Source organism: Anoplophora glabripennis, unplaced genomic scaffold (genome assembly GCF_000390285.2).
Source record: "Anoplophora glabripennis isolate ALB-LARVAE unplaced genomic scaffold, Agla_2.0 scaffold958, whole genome shotgun sequence".
Lineage (NCBI taxonomy): Eukaryota > Metazoa > Arthropoda > Insecta > Coleoptera > Cerambycidae > Anoplophora > Anoplophora glabripennis.
In genome coordinates, this window is record NW_019417032.1 from 92,624 (window position 1) to 112,599 (window position 19,976).

At 33.0% G+C, this 19,976-nt stretch overlaps 1 protein-coding gene across 1 annotated transcript in view; it reads right to left on the reverse strand.

The window, feature by feature from the left end:
* LOC108915291 (lachesin-like) overlaps window positions 1-19,976 on the reverse strand; it is a gene marked incomplete at its 5' end in the record, with an annotated part of 141,306 nt that overhangs the window by 81,275 nt on the left and 40,055 nt on the right. Inside the window, one exon of the mRNA XM_018721280.1 lies at window positions 17,457-17,585. Within this exon, the coding sequence (XP_018576796.1) occupies window positions 17,457-17,585 (129 nt within the window). The remainder of the gene's footprint in view (window positions 1-17,456; window positions 17,586-19,976) is intronic.

Consider the following 19,976-nt stretch of genomic DNA (forward strand, 5'->3'; position numbering starts at 1 on the left):
TTTCCACAAACGTAAAAAAAATCGACGTATCGTTTTTCCGTATCTTCGATTTTTTATTAAAATCTTGTCACAAACCGTGAAAATCCAAACGACGTTGATTTGGAAATTATTTTCACAGCGTTATAGCCGACAAAATCGAATTACTTTCCGGTTTTGTTTGGTACAAATTAATATTCACCGCGCGGTGTCTTCAAATTCAAAATTATGTTTATTTAAATAGAAAATATTTTTCTAACAGGTCGTGCGAAATTAAACACAAACAGTGGCTGGCGACGGACACGAATTTAACCTTTATTTTTATTTATTTATTATTTACGTCTGTTGTGGCAGCACATTTCCAATTTCATGAAGCCCAAGGACAGTGTATTATTTAAAAATTCAGAACGGTGGTGATATTATTACATGCGCCTGTAATCATTCAATATTTACCACGATAATTTATACACCAAATTGTTTATACACCAAATTGACACACATCCGAGAGAAGTTGAGCCGTGAATATTTCTCAACAAAAAATAACATGTAGTAAACGGCATGGGCGAGTGAAGAATGTGAAAATTCATTACAAGCACGGAGAGTGTGTAGCTGAGACTTAATATTAATCTTAATGCTCTAGTGCGTTAAGTATTCCACTTTATACACTAGTGTCTACGCTCAAATAAAACAGTAATGTAACTATTGATCATTATTTAGCAACACGTTCTTGAATTATTTGATTTCATTAAACTATAACTGCACTATCAGTGTGATAATTTGGCAATACGGTAACTGTCACTTCTGTCACCATATCGTATATTAAAATAATTTAATTTCCGCAAAAGCGCGTAAGTCATTTACTCTATGCACTAGTGCAGAATAGTGGCTTTACGCACTAGTGCGAAATATTTACTTTACACACTAGTGTGTAATATTTGCTTTCTGCACCAGGGCAGTGTTATGAAACACCTGGTATACTCGGTTATTGGATCATGTAAAAGTGAAAATTACTCCGTTATGTTTTGATATAATGCATTTCCGATACAACTAGAGGTGCATTGACATGTGATATTTGCAAATGCAACTCTCTTGCTAGGATGAACAAGTTATTCGCAATTATACCTTAAATGAGCAAGCGAAATGTTAATTAATGTCGGCGTTGTTGTTGATACGAACTTAATATTGGCATCCGAGTAATGACAATTCGGGAATATATATGGCATCGGTTGTGTCCGAATTCTATACAGTGACCCCAGTCAGCAAAAAAATTAATTATTGTAAATTCAGGACAAATAATAATTAGCTGCTTGTGGTTGGTAGTGATTAGTTGGAAAAGCACAGTAGTTTTGTTAAACAAATTTGTTAGATTAAATTACAAACAATCTATTGTACGCACTAGTGCGTAAAATATCATTTTACACACTAGTGATTAATATATAATAGGAAGCAAAGTTATAAATTGTCCAGGTTGAAGTCATGTACACTTGACAAATGTATACATGATAAATTTAGATATAAACGATTTAATTTTCACACTAACATATAAAATATTTATTTTACGCACTAGTGTGAAAAAATATATACTGAAAAGTTGGAAAAGCGTAGTAATTTTGGCAATTAAATTTGTTAAATTAAATTACAAATATATCTTATACACTAGTGCGTAAATTATTATTTTACGCACTAGTGTCTAATACAAATTATATATCACAAACGCGACGTGACATATGATACAGACAGCTATCAATACTCCCATACTTGACAAATGTAGATAAAGACAATTTAATTTTCACACTAATTATAAAATATTTATTTTCCGCACTAGCGTGTAAAATATTTATGTGGTTTATAGTGACGAGTTGGAAAGTTTAATAGTTTTAGTAATTAAATTTGTTAAATTAAATTATAAATAAGCTATGTTATGTACTAGTGCATAAAGTATTATTTACGCACTAGTGTCTAATATAAAATCAGAATCAATCAATGTGATTAGTTTAGAATAAATTAGTGCAAAGTTATAAATTGTCCAGATTAAGATCATGTACACTTTTTAACAATTTAACTTTAATAACTTACTTAAATTAAATAATTTCATTTTCGCACTAATGTATAAAATATTTATTTTACGCACTAGCTTGTGAAATATTTATGTGGTTTATAGTGATTAGTTGGAAAATCATAGTAATTTTGGCAATTAAATTTGTTAAATTAAATTAAATAACCTATTTTATGAACTAGTACGTAATGTATCATTTTACACACTAGTGTCTAATATAAAATAAGAAGCAATCAATGTGATTAATTTAGAATAAATTAGTGCAAAGTTATAAATTGTCCAGATTAAGATCATGTACACTTTTTACCAATTTAACTATATTAAGTTTTACTTAAATTAAATAATTTCATTTTCGCACTAATGTATAAAATATTTATTTTACGCATTATTGAGTGAAATATTTATGTGCTTTATAGTGATTAGTTGGAAAATCATAGTAATTTTAGCAATTAAATTTGTTAAATTAAATTAAATAACCTATTTTATGAACTAGTGCGTAATGTATCATTTTACACATTCGTGTCTGGTATAAAATAAGAAGCAATCAATGTGATTAATTTAGAATAAATTAGTGCACAGTTATAAATTGTTCAGATTAAGATCATGTACACTTTTTACAAATTAACTTTATTAACTCTTACTTAAATTAAATAATTTAATTTTCGCACTAATGTATAAAATATTTATTTTACGCACTAGTGTGTGAAATATTTACTTTACGCACTAGTGTTGGTGCTTTAGTGGCCTGAAAAATGTGCCCTGTATAGTACTGACTAACTAAAAAAGTGATTGTATTATTCCTTTCTTACTTTTACCATGGACACACCTTGTATATAAACTATGTTAAGGATAAGCCGTAACATCTCGCAATTTTTTTTTACGCAGTTGTCTCATATGAATTTACATAAAAAAATGTATGTATATAAAGACTGATGCAAATTCGAAGCGGCTGTAGAATTTCTTAGAAAATGCACAGAAGAAATAATTCTAGCACGTTTTCAAGTTTGCTTTTCACGACCGACAAATGTCGATTGCCCTTTGTTTTCCAACCACAAGGGCGATGTCAATATATTTTCGCACTCTGTGAGTACTGCCTCAGTCCGTAATTGGGGGAGAAAAGTATCACTTTTAGTGTAATGTGGTGTTAGTTGAAACACTAATGTCTTACTAATTAGAGGCTACACTTTTATTTATACTAAAACAGTTTTACTTTAAAAACGCGTCACTGTACGAGCTAAATGGTTTGCTTTGCGCAGCACACCTATGCGGCACCGAAGAAAATATTCTGGACCTGTGACTTCTATATTCTACGAGTCCTGTAACGCGGCAAAATAAAAATGATTGATAGAGGCTGCCTCGCTGGCAATGATATATTATTTTTTCGAGTTGGTAATAAATATTTCCATAATCCTAAACAACTGCAAAGCCATTTGCTGTGCATGATAAACACTCAAGGGGCGATTTCTTTTATATTTGAACGTTCTTAGACGTTTCATCAGGGGTGTACAAAATGTTTATGCTTGTTTTAGTTAGATTGCTCTAAACTGATGTTACCCCAAATATTCCCTCACCGCATCATTCACGAGCACGATCTAAGTACCGCTTCCCTGTCTCTTTGATTTCGTCAAGGAACTCCGTCCTTTATTTTGAGCGTTGTCAATTAGGCGAAAGGTTGTGCACGCGTGTACATATTTTTATGTCACCTTGGCAAGGAACAATAAATGGAATAACTCTAAATTTAGGATCTCTTTGTGCGGCGATTATTAACGACAACAGCAATTAACGTTTCAAATATGTCGATGACATACACACGAGACTTTTGTGCAAGCAATTAGTAAAGTTCCACCGCATACTGCGTTACTTCGACAAGATAGTGATTTACGTTTGAATACAAATTTTGTCTTCCTGAAAACAACTGAACCGAAAAGATGGCACATAATGATTATTTATTCTAAGAGACGTTTGTAAAATTTTTAATGCTGTGGCAAAAAAAATATTACAAAATGTAAACAAATTAGGTAAAAAAACTAGCAGCTCGTGAAATTTATTGAAATATGTTTTTATTCGAAAGAAACACAGAAACACTAGTTTAATCATTTACATATTTGAGAGTACAACTCGTTTGTGTAATGCAGTTACCTTTCTAAATGTGTTGATTTAATTGCACAAAGGATGCGCACTTTTTATTTTCAAGGGGTTTATGTATAATTAGTAATTTAGTTATGAACATATCAGCTGACGAAGTTTATTTAATTCATAACATAATACCAGAGAAGCATGCACAATATTAAATTATAACAGCATTGCATATACATGGTGTCTAAAATTAACCTACAATATCCCAATAATATTTTTTCTACATCCAAGCTAAAATTTTACCTTTACGCTGTACACTAGTGTAGCTTTATACACTAGAAATAAATTGTTTATTTCTTAACTAAATTTGATTATTTAATTTAAACAAATTCTGACTTTTCGCATTGAGCACTAGTGCATAAAATGAAACTCTTATAAGTACTGGTGCGTACACCGATTTGTTTACAATCTAAAGTCCCCACTAGTAAAAGAAGAGTATTTAAACACCTGTTGCATAAATAACTATTGTCCATATATTCAAAACACTAACTTTACGCATGCTTTACACTAGTGCAAAGTTTTACGCACTAGTGCGAAAAATAAATTGTTCATATTTTAATCTGTCACGGCTTTGGCAAAGTGGCAATTGTTAGTAATCTGACTTTAATCTGGACAATTTGTAATTCAATTTCATTATTTAGTTTAAAGTAATACAACAAACTCGTGATACGCATGAAGAAACAATAAAGAATTATCTTCGCACCTAATTTTACTTTTATGCACTAGTGTATAAAATAAAACACTGCCCACTTATAGATAAAACGAATTATTTTCAATTTAAAATTCCCATTAACAATCGGTGTAAATTTTACACAGTTGTTGCGTAAATAACTATTACGCATTACTGCAAAATACTAACTTTGCGTACGCTGTACACGTGTACAGTTGGGCATACTAGTCTGAGAAATAAAACGTTGATTTTTAATTTGTCACGGTAGCAGTACTCACAACTGATACGTGTGGAAGGCAATAAATAATTACATTGGCATTTTACTTTACGCACTAGTGCATAAATGTAACAGTATGCACTAATGTGTAAACGAACTACTTTATATTACATTTAAAAGTTCTCACTGGTGGAGAAATTTTTACACGTGTGGGGCAACTTCATGTCCCATAATTTCCGATGGATTATTACGTGTAATACAAAACTTTTACGCACCAATGCGTAAAATAAATTACTTACAATTTAAAGTTTCCGCTAGCGAAGAAAGTATAAATTAATACATTTATTACATAAATAAATATTACTCATATGCCGTAAAATGTTCCACTGATTATTACGCGTAAAATATTAATTTTACGCATATTGTACACAAGTGTATTGTCAAACTGACAATTACTCAGTGACAATTTCATAAATCCAGATTGTTAAATGTTGTGTATACGACTTTAATAAGGTTAGTTTATAACTAGATTTGATTATTTAATTCCTGATATGTTTGGGGATCTCATTTTAGGAAATAGTGCACAAAATGAATATGCACCAACGCGTAAAAAGAATTGTTTACAATTTAAAATTCTCAGTATTTAAAAAAATGTATATTTAAATATTTGTTGCACAAAAAGCTATTACTTATGTGTGGCAAAATTTATGATAGGCTACTATGCGTAAAGTACTAACACTGTGGTCGCCGTACACTAATGTAAACTTTACACACTAGTGCGATAAATATTTTTACATACAATGAAGCATTATACACTTTACGCACTGACACCTTACGCACTAACGTATGACTTTACGCGCTGATGCACTTTACGCACTACGCATTAACGTGTAAAATTAATTATTTATAACTTAAAATTCCCACCGATAGCGAAAAAAGTGTAACTTTATACGTTGGTTGCCTAAATAACCTACTCATATGTTGGTATATGTAAAAACAATTACTAACATGTTTTTTTGTGAAATGTTGCATATTTTTGGAGGAGGCTGAGCAAACTTCTACTACTATATCACCTTTTACAAGCGCCTTAGCATTTTGGTATTTTAACGACGGATTCCATTAATATAATTTCTGCACGTAGGGAGGTCTAAAACTTTCAGACATAATTACTTGAAATATACCAGACGCCCACAATATCATCAAGATGCGTTTACGTAACCATGAACCCACCACACTCAGACTCTATTACAAAAGTGGGATATAATCCTTTATCGTTTACGGTTTATAAAATCAATTTGATCGGTTGTTATTAAGGATGCTGACGTTTCATCGAGTCATAATTACGGACTCGAATTTGAAAGACAATTTTAAGTCGCATTTGCCGGCGGTAAATGAGGATGAAAGATTTGGCTCCGCCCACACTTTTCGGATTGGAAGTGTGCAGGGCATCGAGAACATATTAATACAGATTAGTGAAGTTTTACGTGAAATATTCAATCCACGCACACTACACTTTATGTAACCAGTGAGTAAAATAAATATTTTACACACTAGTGCGCAAAGTTGTTTACATTTTAACATGTCACGGTAATAATATTGAGAGTTGTCGTGCTAGATGTCACCTCACTGTCACGGCGTTGCAAACTGTCAAACTGGCAGTTAACTACTCAGTTAAATTGTTAAACAACGTGTGGAAATAATCAGCAATTAACTTTTACTCATTGTAGGCACTAGTGCGTAAAATGGAACACTTTGTGTACTAGTGCGTAAAATGAAACATTTTGTGAATTAGTGCGTAAAATGAAATAAATTGTGCACTAATGCGTAATATTACATAATATGTGCACTAGTGCGTAAAATATTTTTATCGTTTACTTTACACACGGTTTTTGGTAATAGAGATAGTATTGTATGTAAGTCATACGTAAAGCGATTTTTTCATTAATAAGACTGATTTAGTTGCAAAAAATGACATTTCCCTATTGATGTGATTAATAATTGTTAACTTACAGAAATCCCAAAGTCAGGTGAATGAGCTGGCTATTAGCAGAACTGAGGCATCTAGTCAATCCATTTTACACCGACATTTTTTCGTTAAGGTGTTCCTAAACATTTAACAAAATATCTAAAAAAAAAATAAAACTTAAACAATACTGAACATAAAAAACACAATAATAATAATAATAATAATAATAACATTAATATCCGCAAGTAATTTCTGTTAAACAGTCAAGGGAAATATATAAATAATAATAATAATAATAATAATAATAATAATAATAATAATAATAACACTTTATAGGTTACATATTACAAAACATAGAAAATGCGCGTAGATGTTTTCTCACTTAAAAAAAACATACACAAAAAGAAAAATCCTAGTTTCGGTGACGCCCTGTACAAAGATTCAGTTACATTTGCGGGTGCATTTATGTCTTAAGCGTGGTGCGGAAAAGAAAAGTATTCAAAACAAAATATATCACGAGTTGAAGTAAAATATACGCCCGTTTTGTTAACACAATTTATGCGATAAATTTTGAATGAAGCCTTGTTTTGTTTTTGGTAAATAATTTTCCTTAAAATTTTTCTCGCGTCCAAACATATATTCATTAGTCAAGTTGGCATTTCACCAGACAAAACAATTTATTTCACAAAGTACTCTACTAATTTTGCTTGTTTCCTTGTAGAGAAAACGGAGCATCTGAAATTGCATGTTGAATTGGAATAAAAACTTAATGTTTTGTATATTTTTCAAATATATTAAGGAAGCATTAACTTCTGAAAAGAAAACGGCGGTATAAATTCTGCTGGTTCGTTCTCTTAATTTTTACCGGGTCTTTGGCGAAATTTATTGCCACGTGATAACTTTTATGTGCTATGCTTCACATCCTTCTACAGCCACTTTGGATACTTATTTTATTATCTACCGTCCTAATACGAGGTGATCCGAAAATTATATCGCCAACTTATGTCCCTCATAATAAATAATAAATTGAAAAAGAAAGTTAAATTAGTTAAACTATTGCAAAATCTTACTGCTTAAATATGCAACTTTCGTCAACAAATTAATAATACACCGTCCCCGCTCTCGCATCAATCAGATCTTCAGAACTCTCTTTCGAAAGTTATGTCTAGTGAAATTTAAAAATTAGTGTAATTATCAAATATGTACAGTGTAATTAATTTAACTAAATTCAAAGATTTTTCTAAAAAACAGGCACCTGAAATAGTGACATTTTCAAAAAATGTATTATTTTAAAGAAATATCTCTTAAAAAAATGTTAATTACATTTTTAGTTATCGCAATTTCGGATTTGAAGGTGATTTTGACAAAATTCAATAGAATCACAAGGTTGAATCCAAGGTCATCAGATGGTGGTCCCCAATGACCCAAACAATTTTTGTGAAGGCCATTTTCTCTATGTCTCATTACCGACAAGATACCAACCTGATTTGACCTTCAAATCATCTTGAAAATTAACAAATTAACAACATCTCCAAACGTAAAATTTCTTGTTCTATCAAAATCCGGGTTCAGAAATTACCATGACGGAGTGTTTTTTGCGTACCGCTATTTTCTTTCCCTGAGGTGTTTCTCCTCTCCTTGTTTTTTTTAAATGTTTACGTGAGTGTCAGTGAGTGCCGCTGCCCATCAAATAAGGATAAAGATTTTCTTAAAAGCTGGAAAATTCTCTTGAAATTTACTAAATGTTTCACAGTAATAGTTGTTTACATTTTTTCCGTAGGACAAGTCTGCCGCGTGCACACGTGGTGTGTATCAGTCGTGTAGCATTAGGTTAAGCGCTGTTGTCACGTTGTGATGAAACTCCCCAATACTAATACTCGCTGTATTTTGTAAACGGCTAATCTTACGCCCTTGCAATATACAACTTCTTTGTTCATTTACGATTACTCTATCTCATGCTGAAGTAATAGCAACTTCTTACACCCTGTATATTTTTATTTCTATTTTCTTTGCGGTCGAAGGAAACTACACCCCTTACAAAATCTCTCGATGCGTTAAAGAGACCGAAATTCCGACGATCGGAAACAGCTAAGTGCCCAATTTGAGCCTTAATAAGATAATTGGGTTGAGAAAATTTTTGGCTTTTCGTTCTGCGAGGGTCCGCGGGCAATTTAGAGAAATTTAGGACCATATTTTAGAATTTAATTATGACGTTATATGAATCCCGGAAGCCTGCTGCACTCGGGCATAAAGGGTGGTGCTAATTGAAAATTACACATTCACTAGCCGGAATATCGAGGCTGGGTGTGATGTAACTGTTAAAAATAATACGGGATACGCCGCGCCGCAGTGTGTGGAAGCAATGGACTGTTTTAACTATGGAACACAATAAACTTTTTACTTTGTTATCCAATGAATTCCGAGCTCGTGGCCAAGTAGTTGGAGCTAATGTAATTAAGGGGAAATTCTGAAACTAGAAAACAGTTCAGTCCGTCGGAGTATCGTTTGCTATACTTTCGGTTCATGTGCTCTTCCATTACAAGCCACGAAAATCGTTCTGGAACTGTGTTCACTTCGTTCCACAGACAACATTTAAAATAAATATTTTAAATAATGGTGTGAAATAGTCTATGATGTACCAAGGAACTAAAGTGCATTTTTTAATCCCAAAGGGGGAATGCACCAGCATGGTATAGTCTTTCCGATTACGCAGCAATTCGACATTGAAATATTTGAAAAACTTGTTCCCGTATTTATTTAGCCATACCCATTATACAGATTGAATAATGCGCACGCGGGCAAACACAGCCGCACTGGGCGACCGGCCATAAATTTCAGTTGTTGACAAATTGCCTAGCAGTGCAGTGCAGCAATGCGGAATTATTTTATTGTTGATTAATTTTATTTAATAACTTTTCTAGCCTAAACTAACAATCTTTCCTCATCCTTTCCTAGCAAAGATATGTCATACCTTCCCGTTGGTTCTTGTCGAGCATAAAAAAACTCAAAAGTTATATATTTACCTAATAATTAACAAGAAATATAAAAACAAATACGTTTCCACTGTTTAGCGATCTTGATTAATTATCCAAGTCAAGGCAGGCAAACAGCGCACAAACACATCCGCACTAGGCGACCGGCCATAAATTTCAGCTGTTGATAAATTGCCTAGCAGTGCAGTGCAGCAACGCGGAATTATTTTATTGTTGATTATTTTTATTTAATAACTTTTCTGGCCTAAACTAACAACCTTTCCTCATCCTTTCCTGGCAAGGATATGTCATAACTTCCCGTTGGTTCTTGGCGAGCAGCAAAAAACTCACAAGTGATATATTTACCTAATAATTAACAAAACATAAAAACAAATACTTTTCCACTGTTTAGCGATCTTGATTAGTTATTCAAGTCATGGTTTTAGTAGGATAAAGATCAATAAATGAAAGAACATTATATTTTAAGTCGTTGCCAACGTTTCGGTGTTATTTTACACCATCCTCAGGGCTCTAAAATACAATGTCTTTAAATGGTAGGATACCTTTTTTAATCTAAAAATTTTGGTATCATAAACCGACTTTTTCTGAAAGATTTTTGAACATTACTCCTGTCATAGTTTTAAACAAAAGGTAAATATAATTTACAATCTAAAACACAGAGCTTTAAAATTATCTAGTGAACAATGGCGCGAACAAAATTTAAACTACATTAAATTAATTTTGTTAAAATTTTCCAATTTCATTGATTAATAAGGTTGGACAAAATGAAAACAGACATGCTAATGTAGGTCAACAACAATATTATAAAATACACTATATACCTGAACTTTCAGAAAAGCTAGGTAGGGTGTTGGTCTCAGAAAATAACCAAACGATAGCTTTTAAGAATGAAAGAATGAAAATACTATTGGCAGTAGATTTTATAGTAAAAAAAAACTAAGACTACTTTCAAATTAAAATCTAATGTAGTTTATAGAGTACCTTGTGGAAACTGTAAAAAAAGTTATATTGGTCAAACGGGTAGATATATAAATACACGTAGTTTAGAACATGAAAGAGATTTAAAAAAACCAAATAATCTACATCCAACTGCACTTGTAGAACATTCAAAATAATTCAATCACCATTTTGAATTTGACAAAACCGAGCTGCTTGGGCATCAACCCATTCTTTCAAAAAAGGTTACTCGAAGAAATGATTTATATAATAGTGTTAATACTAAGAAAGATAATAATTTAAATTTGGTTTATTATAATTTATTTGATAAAATTCTGTTGTAACAGTAGTTTGGTTTACTCAAGTTTAGATACTCTGTTTCGAGGAAAAATTATATTTTAATTTTTTTTTTCATTTTTATTTCAGTCAAAGTTACAGATTGTCGAAAATTGTTTTTTAATACAACCTGTAGATTGCAGAAGAAATTGTCAAATAAAGCGTCTTGCTTAGGTAAAAGATCCAGCTTCTTGTACCGTACAAATATAAAAATTCAGTGTTTCTTTGACAAAAGTGGAATATATGCCAGGTGAATATTTAATCTTAAGCTGGGACATAAATTTTCTTTAATGGGTAACTTGTTGACAGAAGATACGAGTTTTGTCTCCAATAAACAGTGTGCGTGTGCGTTATAAATATTTTATCAAGTCGTTCATGTACTACTGGACCCACGGCAATTATGAATCAACCGTTAAAGAATAGAAATTGGAAGGTCGTTTCGTCTAACGATATACCATAATATTCGTGCAGCAGTTCGTAGTAAAAATTTTGCTACTATTCCATTCATACATATTTGGGAACTCTATTTTAACTTTGAATTTTTTAAATAGTGTTTAAGTAAATGTACGTGTTGGGTACTGGGTATCAATCGATTAGAAAGAACGACGTGTTAAGGTGATTTTAAGGCTTGGATTATATGTAATTTGTTTTGACGTAACGCTTGTATTGTATTTTTTCCCGAAAATATCCCGCCAGAAACCAGGCGAGGATATATCGCGGGGCAATTTAGGAACATCCCTTATAAAAGAGGGTTGTTAATATAAGCGCCTAGCAAAGTAATAGAACCCCGGCAAAATGTATTCAAATGTAAAATATATAGCCTCATCAATATGGTTTAAAGTCAAACTAATTTAAAGTGACAAACGAACGAGATTTTTCTGAATAGCGAATGAGGTCGTCGACATATAAACGAGATTTTCGCAGATTTAAGCTAAACCTTCTACTAGATTGGTGGGAATATTTATAAAGTAAATTAGGTGGTGTTGTTTTAAATTTCCGTCTTCGCTCGGATAATTGAAAATACTGTATCTTAAGACTCTTCTCTATTCCAGGAGAAATGCTTTTTACAAAGAGAGAAAATTTTGAGTGTTTAACAGCTTATTCATGGCTTAACCAACATCGACAACTCTGTGTATGGCTATTTTCAAGTATGACGGATACTAAAAACAAAATATACACTGGTCACAAAAATTAATGGATATTAAAAAAATTTCAAATTTTTGAGTGATTTTCAAAGAGCCGTAACTTGAAGAGAAATGGTGGTAGAAAGAATTCAAATTTTTGGTTGTCTATAGACTTAAATATTTTTTTTTTGGTATTTTCACCGTAAGGCTCTTTTAGATAAATTTAATTCCCTTCAATTTGAGCCGTTCTGAAGCGCTGTACGATGACTTTGACAATCAATTACATGGGAAATAATGATCGTACAGAAAATCCAAGTAAGGTTTTGAAAACTGTAAAGTAGTCTCCACAAGTCGTAATTATTGGTTTTTAATAAAAAAAAAATTCGAAATAAAAATGTTGTCGGAAAAAATTGTATAATTGGGAATATTTGCCATCTTTTGAAAAAAAAATACATCGAACAAAACTAAAAGTATTACAATGGTAATAAGGGTTGCTTTATCTAAAGAAATTAAAAAATGTCTCGTTCGAGACAGCTCTATTAAATTCATAATTTATTAAACATTTTCATGATTCTAGCCGTGATGGAGCTGTAATAAAATGTCAAGTTTCCGAAACGATTTTGTTGGACTGGATTTTTCTGAAGCGGTAAAGCTTGAAAGAGAAAAGTGAAATGTATTTAACATCATCATAAAAAAAATACAACGAACAAAACTAAAAAGCTATATATAAAGAAATTTAAAAATGTCTACTTCCAGCCATGTCTATTAAATTAATAAATTTGGAGCTATAATACACTGAAAAAAAAAGTATTTGGATCAAACGAGCAGATTGTTTTAAATGGAATTATTTGACGTAAATGTTATTTTATTCAATTCAAATGTATATACTTTCGTCAAGCTATGTGAAATATTTGCTGCAATCTATAATTTTTCTTAGAATTTATAGTATTTGTAAATATAATTTAATTCAAATCTTTTATAGTTTTGAAATTTATTATCTCGGACTTTAGCTACAATATCTCTTACAGTTCACCATAAACTGCAAACATATTTGTTTCAAAACTACCAGTTCCTTAAAATATATATTATTATATATACAGGGTGGGAAAGTCCCCATGGTTCATCGGCCTTCCTGTACCTCTACCTTACTTAAGCCATTGCAATTTTATTAAAAACAGTGTTAAATTTTACGAATGAAGGCTCCGCAAAATGTCTCTCGTTCGACTGCGTCTTACTGTGAAACTTAACAAACTCGAGAGTGGAGTTTTTAATAGATATTCCAAGACTGTTTGAGTGTAACGAACAAATTCATTCAAATTAACTCAATGTACTTACATAATAATCTGATCAAAGGAACTAGCGTCTAAAATATTCCACTAAAGTGGGACGCGACCGTCTTTTTTGGATTGCTCGATTCCAACGGCTAAAATGCTTGGAGTTAGGAAAGACAAAGGAGGCTATTTCACCTTTAAATTTAGCTCTTTCTACGGGGCGGACCAGTTCCGACATTTTTTTTTTGGAGTTCTTCCTATTTTCTGAAAATACAGCGTGGTAAGAGATTTAAGAACGTTGTTTCTAAAGGCAGTGGCAGTTCGTGACATTGTGAATAAGTGAGGCTCGTGGCTGACATCAGACACTATCCGCGTACTATGCGACGCGTACATTAACCGCGAACTGAAACACTGAAACTATACGCAGCTTTGAGCCGGCCTCGGTTTCCTCCTAAATCACGTTATTTTAACCGTCTCGCGTGGAGGGGGAACTGTAGTGTATCGTAGGCAAGTGTGACGCGCCTACAAGCAAACAAATTCTGGCCTCACTGTGGTGGGGACTCATGGAAAAGCCGAGCGGCAGTTGCTTCATATGACGAGCCGCCACTGTCTAAAGGTCAAAGGTAGCCTCAGTAGAAATATGAACATTGTATAACAGGAACCGTAAGACGCAATTTATTGAAATTTGCTGCACTCATAAACATTTTAGACTAGACTAGGTTATGTGAACTGTTTTTTGCCAAATAATACTTGCCCCTTTCACCAAATTGGTTTTAAAAAAAAAATATATTGTATTATTACCTCTCGTATTGTATATTCTATTTTAAAGGTACTAAAGTCGATTCAAGATTCAATAATCAGAAAACATAATTCTAAAACATTGTATTTTTTAATTTGCTCGAATTAGTTTAATACCTTTAAAATAGATGTCGTCGTACAGCAAAAACAGTTACTACAAGGGCAGCAACAGCTAGACTGTAATTTTTTATAAAAAAAAACCTTTGAAACAAGTTAAAGATTAAAATTAAATATTTCATTCAACTTCACTAAATTGTGAGTCCCTCTCCATCGTCGAAAATAAAAAATGAGCCGGAATAATCACTTGACCTCTACCTGACCTTGACCATTGACGTTTGAGATCACGTTTAAAATCATAATAAAATGTAGAACTCTACGTTCTCTTATTTCTAGCGTCGAAATCAGAGATCGCAGCTCCAAAAACCGATATTACCTTGACATATTCTTTCGACCTTGATCTCAATATCAAGGTCACTAAGGAGTACCATCAGGTATCTACTCAGAGACTGTCAATCCCTCTGATTCCGTAGTTAAAAATTAAAAATTACAGTAAAAATCAACATTTGACCTCGAACTGACCTTGACCATTGACCTTGAGGTCACGGCCAATGTCATATTCGGATGCAGAATCTACTCAGAGACTGTCACTCTCTCTGATTCCGTAGTTAAAAATAAAGAAATACAGTAAAAATCAACATTTGACCTCGAACTGACCTTGACCATTGACCTTGAGGTCACGGTCAATGTCATATTCAGATGCAGAATTTTTCTGCTCTTCCATTTCCGAGGTCGCAAAAGTGGGTCGCCATTTAAAAAAACGACTTGATCTTGATATGACCTTGAACCTTGACCTTGACCTCAAGGTGAAGGCTACCATCGGATACGCCGTGAAAAATGCTGATTTTCGCCCTCACTATTTATCCCGGAACTGCTTTCCCGCTGAGATTTTTGGGGGTTTCCATACTTTTGACTAACCCTGTATATTGCCATCAAATCGCACAACACGTCTGTTACAGCCAGGGGCGCCCTCAAACGCGTAACGGTGTTCATTAATTTGAAGCGTTTTCAAATTTGTAACCCCGTTCACTTTTAATGCACCTTTTGTGTTGTTATTTACCCTCACGCCACACTAAAACTAAGACCGGTAGTTTGTTCTCTTAACTTCGCGAAAGTTGTTAGTACAATATAGAAGAAAAACTTGTAATGGCCACAGAGAGAGCATTACTCAGTTATGAGTCACTGGTGAGTGCTCCACACTCAGCTGAACTACGCCCGTGATTACCGAGAGCAATTCAAACTTAAAAATTTAAATATTATTTTTCACGGCCTTCCTAGCTCGGTTCGGGTGCTGCAAGAGCGCAGGGACCTCGATTATAATCTGGAATTGCCAGTTTGCTGTTAAAGATATGTGTGTGATGTTGATTTTAGCTAAGCCTCAAAGTTCAAAATTTCGGAAAAAATTGGTCGCCGAAAGAACTGGTTTTCTTTCCCCGTAAAAATTGGAAAAAAGGAAAACTTTAAAAATCTTTTTTAAAATCTAGGATATAAAGGGTTCCAGACACTACGTTTGCTAATATAAAATATACAGGGTGTCTCACGGTGACGGCCAATTAGAATTATTTCAGAGACTACTTCGATTTGAATTTTGAAAATTTGGGATACCGAGTTTTCGGGCATACCCTTCTCAACTAAAATAATGGCGTCAACGTACCACTTCCGGTTATACCGGAAGTCGTCACTAACTTGCTTATTTTAAATACACCCTATATGTATATTATTGCAATTTTGGATTCTACGTGTTATTTTAGGTCGCTTTAATTTTTTTCGAAAAAATGGAGAAAAACAGTGACTAGCTTCAAACCATGTGTATTTTATAGTAAGAAAGGTAAAGCAACAATATTTATAGGGGGGATAGCTAGACCCCTAAGGGTCTAGCTAAGGGTTATACAGGGTGCTAGAAATTTAATGCCGTGTTTAGCTAACTTCAAACCTTCATAAGTCGTTTTTTTTTAAATGGAACGCCCTGTATGTTTTTCTATATTCTGATACACAATTTTACAGGGTGTTCCATTTTAAAGAACCGACTTATGAAGGTTTGAAGTTAACTAAACTCGGCATTAAATTTCTAACACCCTGTATGCAATTAAGCCACTTTGAAAGTATGGATGGAAAGCTTAGGGGTCTAGTTATCCCCCCTATAAATATTGTTGCTTTATCTTTCTGACTATAAAATACACATGGTTTGAAGTTAGTCACTGTTTCTCTCCATTTTTTTGAAAAAAAATGAAATATCGAAAACGGTTAATTTTAGGAATAGGGAAACTTCGTAAAAGTCCACCTAAAATAACAAGCCTGAAAACTCGGTACCCCAAATTTTCAAAATTCAAATCGAAGTAGCCTCTGAAATAATTCTAATGGGCCGTCACCGCGAGACACCCTGTATACATATTTTTTTTGTTGTTACTCTATACTGTATACGTAACTTTATTTTAACTTTCGCCCTGTAAATGGATTTTTATCGGACGGTAACAGTATTATTATTATTTTATAACAAATAACTTTCAGAAATTATTTAAATAAAAAAAATCACTAGACCGTTTTCCGCTATTAGAAACTGAATCATCAAGATAGGGCATATACCAAATTTGAACCAAAAATTCCCAGATATTTCCAAGAGAGAATTTAAAAACTTTCCAGGTTGCGAAAACACTGTATTAGTTTCAGTCTCTTACAGACCATCACTCGCTCTAGAGCTATATATTACATTCTACGCACTATACAGCGTCCGCAAAATTAGCGTTCTACGTAGGGTTGCAAAAAATCTCTTTTAACAAGAGTTTTTTTGTATTTCGAGATGAATCATTTCTAAGACGTTGCGGGCGTGCCCTCCCGTTGCGCACGCGACACCGCCGGTATTGGAACATCGGCAATATCTGTAAATTGTGAGTTATTGAGGAACCATGCAACATTTACTTACATTCAACGTCTACTATGATACGCTTGCTAACAGATGGGGGGACACCGTTTGTGGCTATGCAAAGATAGGCTCCCATTTCCGTACGGCTGATGCGGGTGAGATTCAATTGTTCCCCGTCGTACACGTTCACTGAAACAAAATTCATTGTGCTCTTGAATCCTGCTGACTGCTAATTTACTAATGGATAATAACAGACACAACGGCGGTAATTGCCGCTATAGTGTTTGAAGTTATAAACCCCTAAGTTTGAGGGGCGGTATTAAAAAAAATGTAGACAACAAATATTTGATGTGGTGACCGTTTTTGTGTCATACAGAAGGATTTTTTATTTATTGGTTATCTTGCCACCTATAAAAAAAGTTAAGAAATTAATGATCAAATGTTATTTTTATGAATATACCGGGTGCTCAAAAAGTTTGGAACTCTCCTCTATCTCAGAAAATACTACTCAAACAAAAAATGATTAGAACAAAGGTTGCAGGGTTTTGAGTGAGCAATCCAACGGTGACCTTGACCATGACCTTCGAAGTCATTTAGAGCTTAACCTGAAAATTTTACATGGAACCGTATATTTTTGACTCCGAAAATGGAGAAAATGGAAATTTTTACGTTCGGATATGACCTTGACCATGACCTTCAAGGTCGTTTACAAGTCGAGTCGATTTTCAATAAATGACCCGATATTCTTGACTGCGGAAATTGAGTGAGCGTAAAATTAAAAAATGACCTATACCATGTCTTTGACCATGACCTAAAGGTCAAACGTAAGCAAAGGACTTGGGATTAATAATGCTCTTACGAAAAAAAATAACGGCAAAAAAGTATACGGTTCCATTTAAAATTTCCAACTTGACCTCTAAATGACCTTGAAGGTCATGGTCAAGGACATTCCGAACGTAAAAATTTCCAAGTTTTCCATTTCCCGGGTTCAAAAATATGCGGTTCCATTTAAAATTTTCAGGTTGACCTCTAAATGACCTTGAAAATCATGGTCAAGGTCACCGTTGAATTGATCAATTAAAACCCTGCAACTTTTGTCCTAATCTTTTTGTTTGAGCAGTATTTTCTGAGATAGAGGGGGGGGGTTCCAAACTTTTTGAACACCCGGTATGTATATGCAGAGGATGTTCCACCTAAGAGGGATTCTTCTGTAACTCTGTAACCGTAAAATTTATAAGAAAATGGTTTTAATAAAAGTTGTCTGGAATCATATGGGCCTTGGAAAGAAAATATTTTTAGCTTTACAGGGTGTTCCATTTCGCGTGGGTGCTACATAAATTTGTTATTTTAAATGGAACACCCTGTATATTGTTGCGTTTTTGAATTCCTTTGTTTACCAAATTTGGTTGCTTTATGTTAAGGCATTGCTGAAATATTACTGTTTTTCAAAATTTAACACATCTTCAGAGGCCAATCTTCAACGGTGTATCCCAAAAAAAAATGTTACGTAACAAATCGGCATATCTTAAGGTCCCCTACACATGCCTGCTCTGTGTCGGTAGAATTATGGAACACTCTGTATATTAATGTTCTAAATAAACTTTCGTCGAACTATTTTGCTAACTAATTTGCCATACCTGATTATAGTATTTATACATAACTATGTATATTTATATTATGAATACCAAAAGCTTTACTAATATAAAAAACTCTTATCGCAAAAATTTCAATCGATGTTACTCGGGAGCACGAGTTTTACAATTTGTAAACATAATTATGTATTGCATTTTTCTTTGAAATACACTGATGCGTTTCTCCTGAAGAAATATTTAAACTATTATTATTTGGTGTTAATCATATTTTCCACTTGTCAATCGCCTGTTTTTTGTTTCAGTTTAAATATTAACTAGTAGTGATAAGCAATGGACATTGAATGTTTTTGTAAATGTAAGATTTGTAAATTTTGTTAGTGTAAATTTTCCTGATTTGTTTCAAAATATCAAAAACAAGTATTAGATTAGTTTGTGGTACATGGAGTAGTTAGCGTAAAATACTTCCACATTTACCAAAAGATCACACAAACAAAATATAAAACGTAGTAATTTAAGAAGAAAAAGTAGTGAAATAAAATTACACCTACCGCAGTGGAAATCTAAAACATTTCAGTATTATTCAGTTTAAATAGACCGCAGTTGGAACGAAGGCAAATAGTGCATAAAATTCTGTATTATTTAAGGCACCACTTTGAAAATAATGCACTTTTAAGGCAGGTTATATTTTCTGAAAGATTGCAGGAACGTAGTCTGAATCGGAATGAAAATAACAAATGAAAATTCTTTATTTTTATAAAATTATACAACAGTAGTGCGTAAAGTACATCTTATACACACGATCCTAGATATTATTTAAAAATAGGTAAGTACTATTTTGATAAAAATATTTTGACTGGATTGCCTATACAATAATTTATAAATAATTTATTTTACGCATCAGTGCGTAAAAGTACTATGTACTTTACGCACCAATACTATGTACCTTACGCACTAATGCGAAAAAGAATTCATAGTATCTCAAAAAATA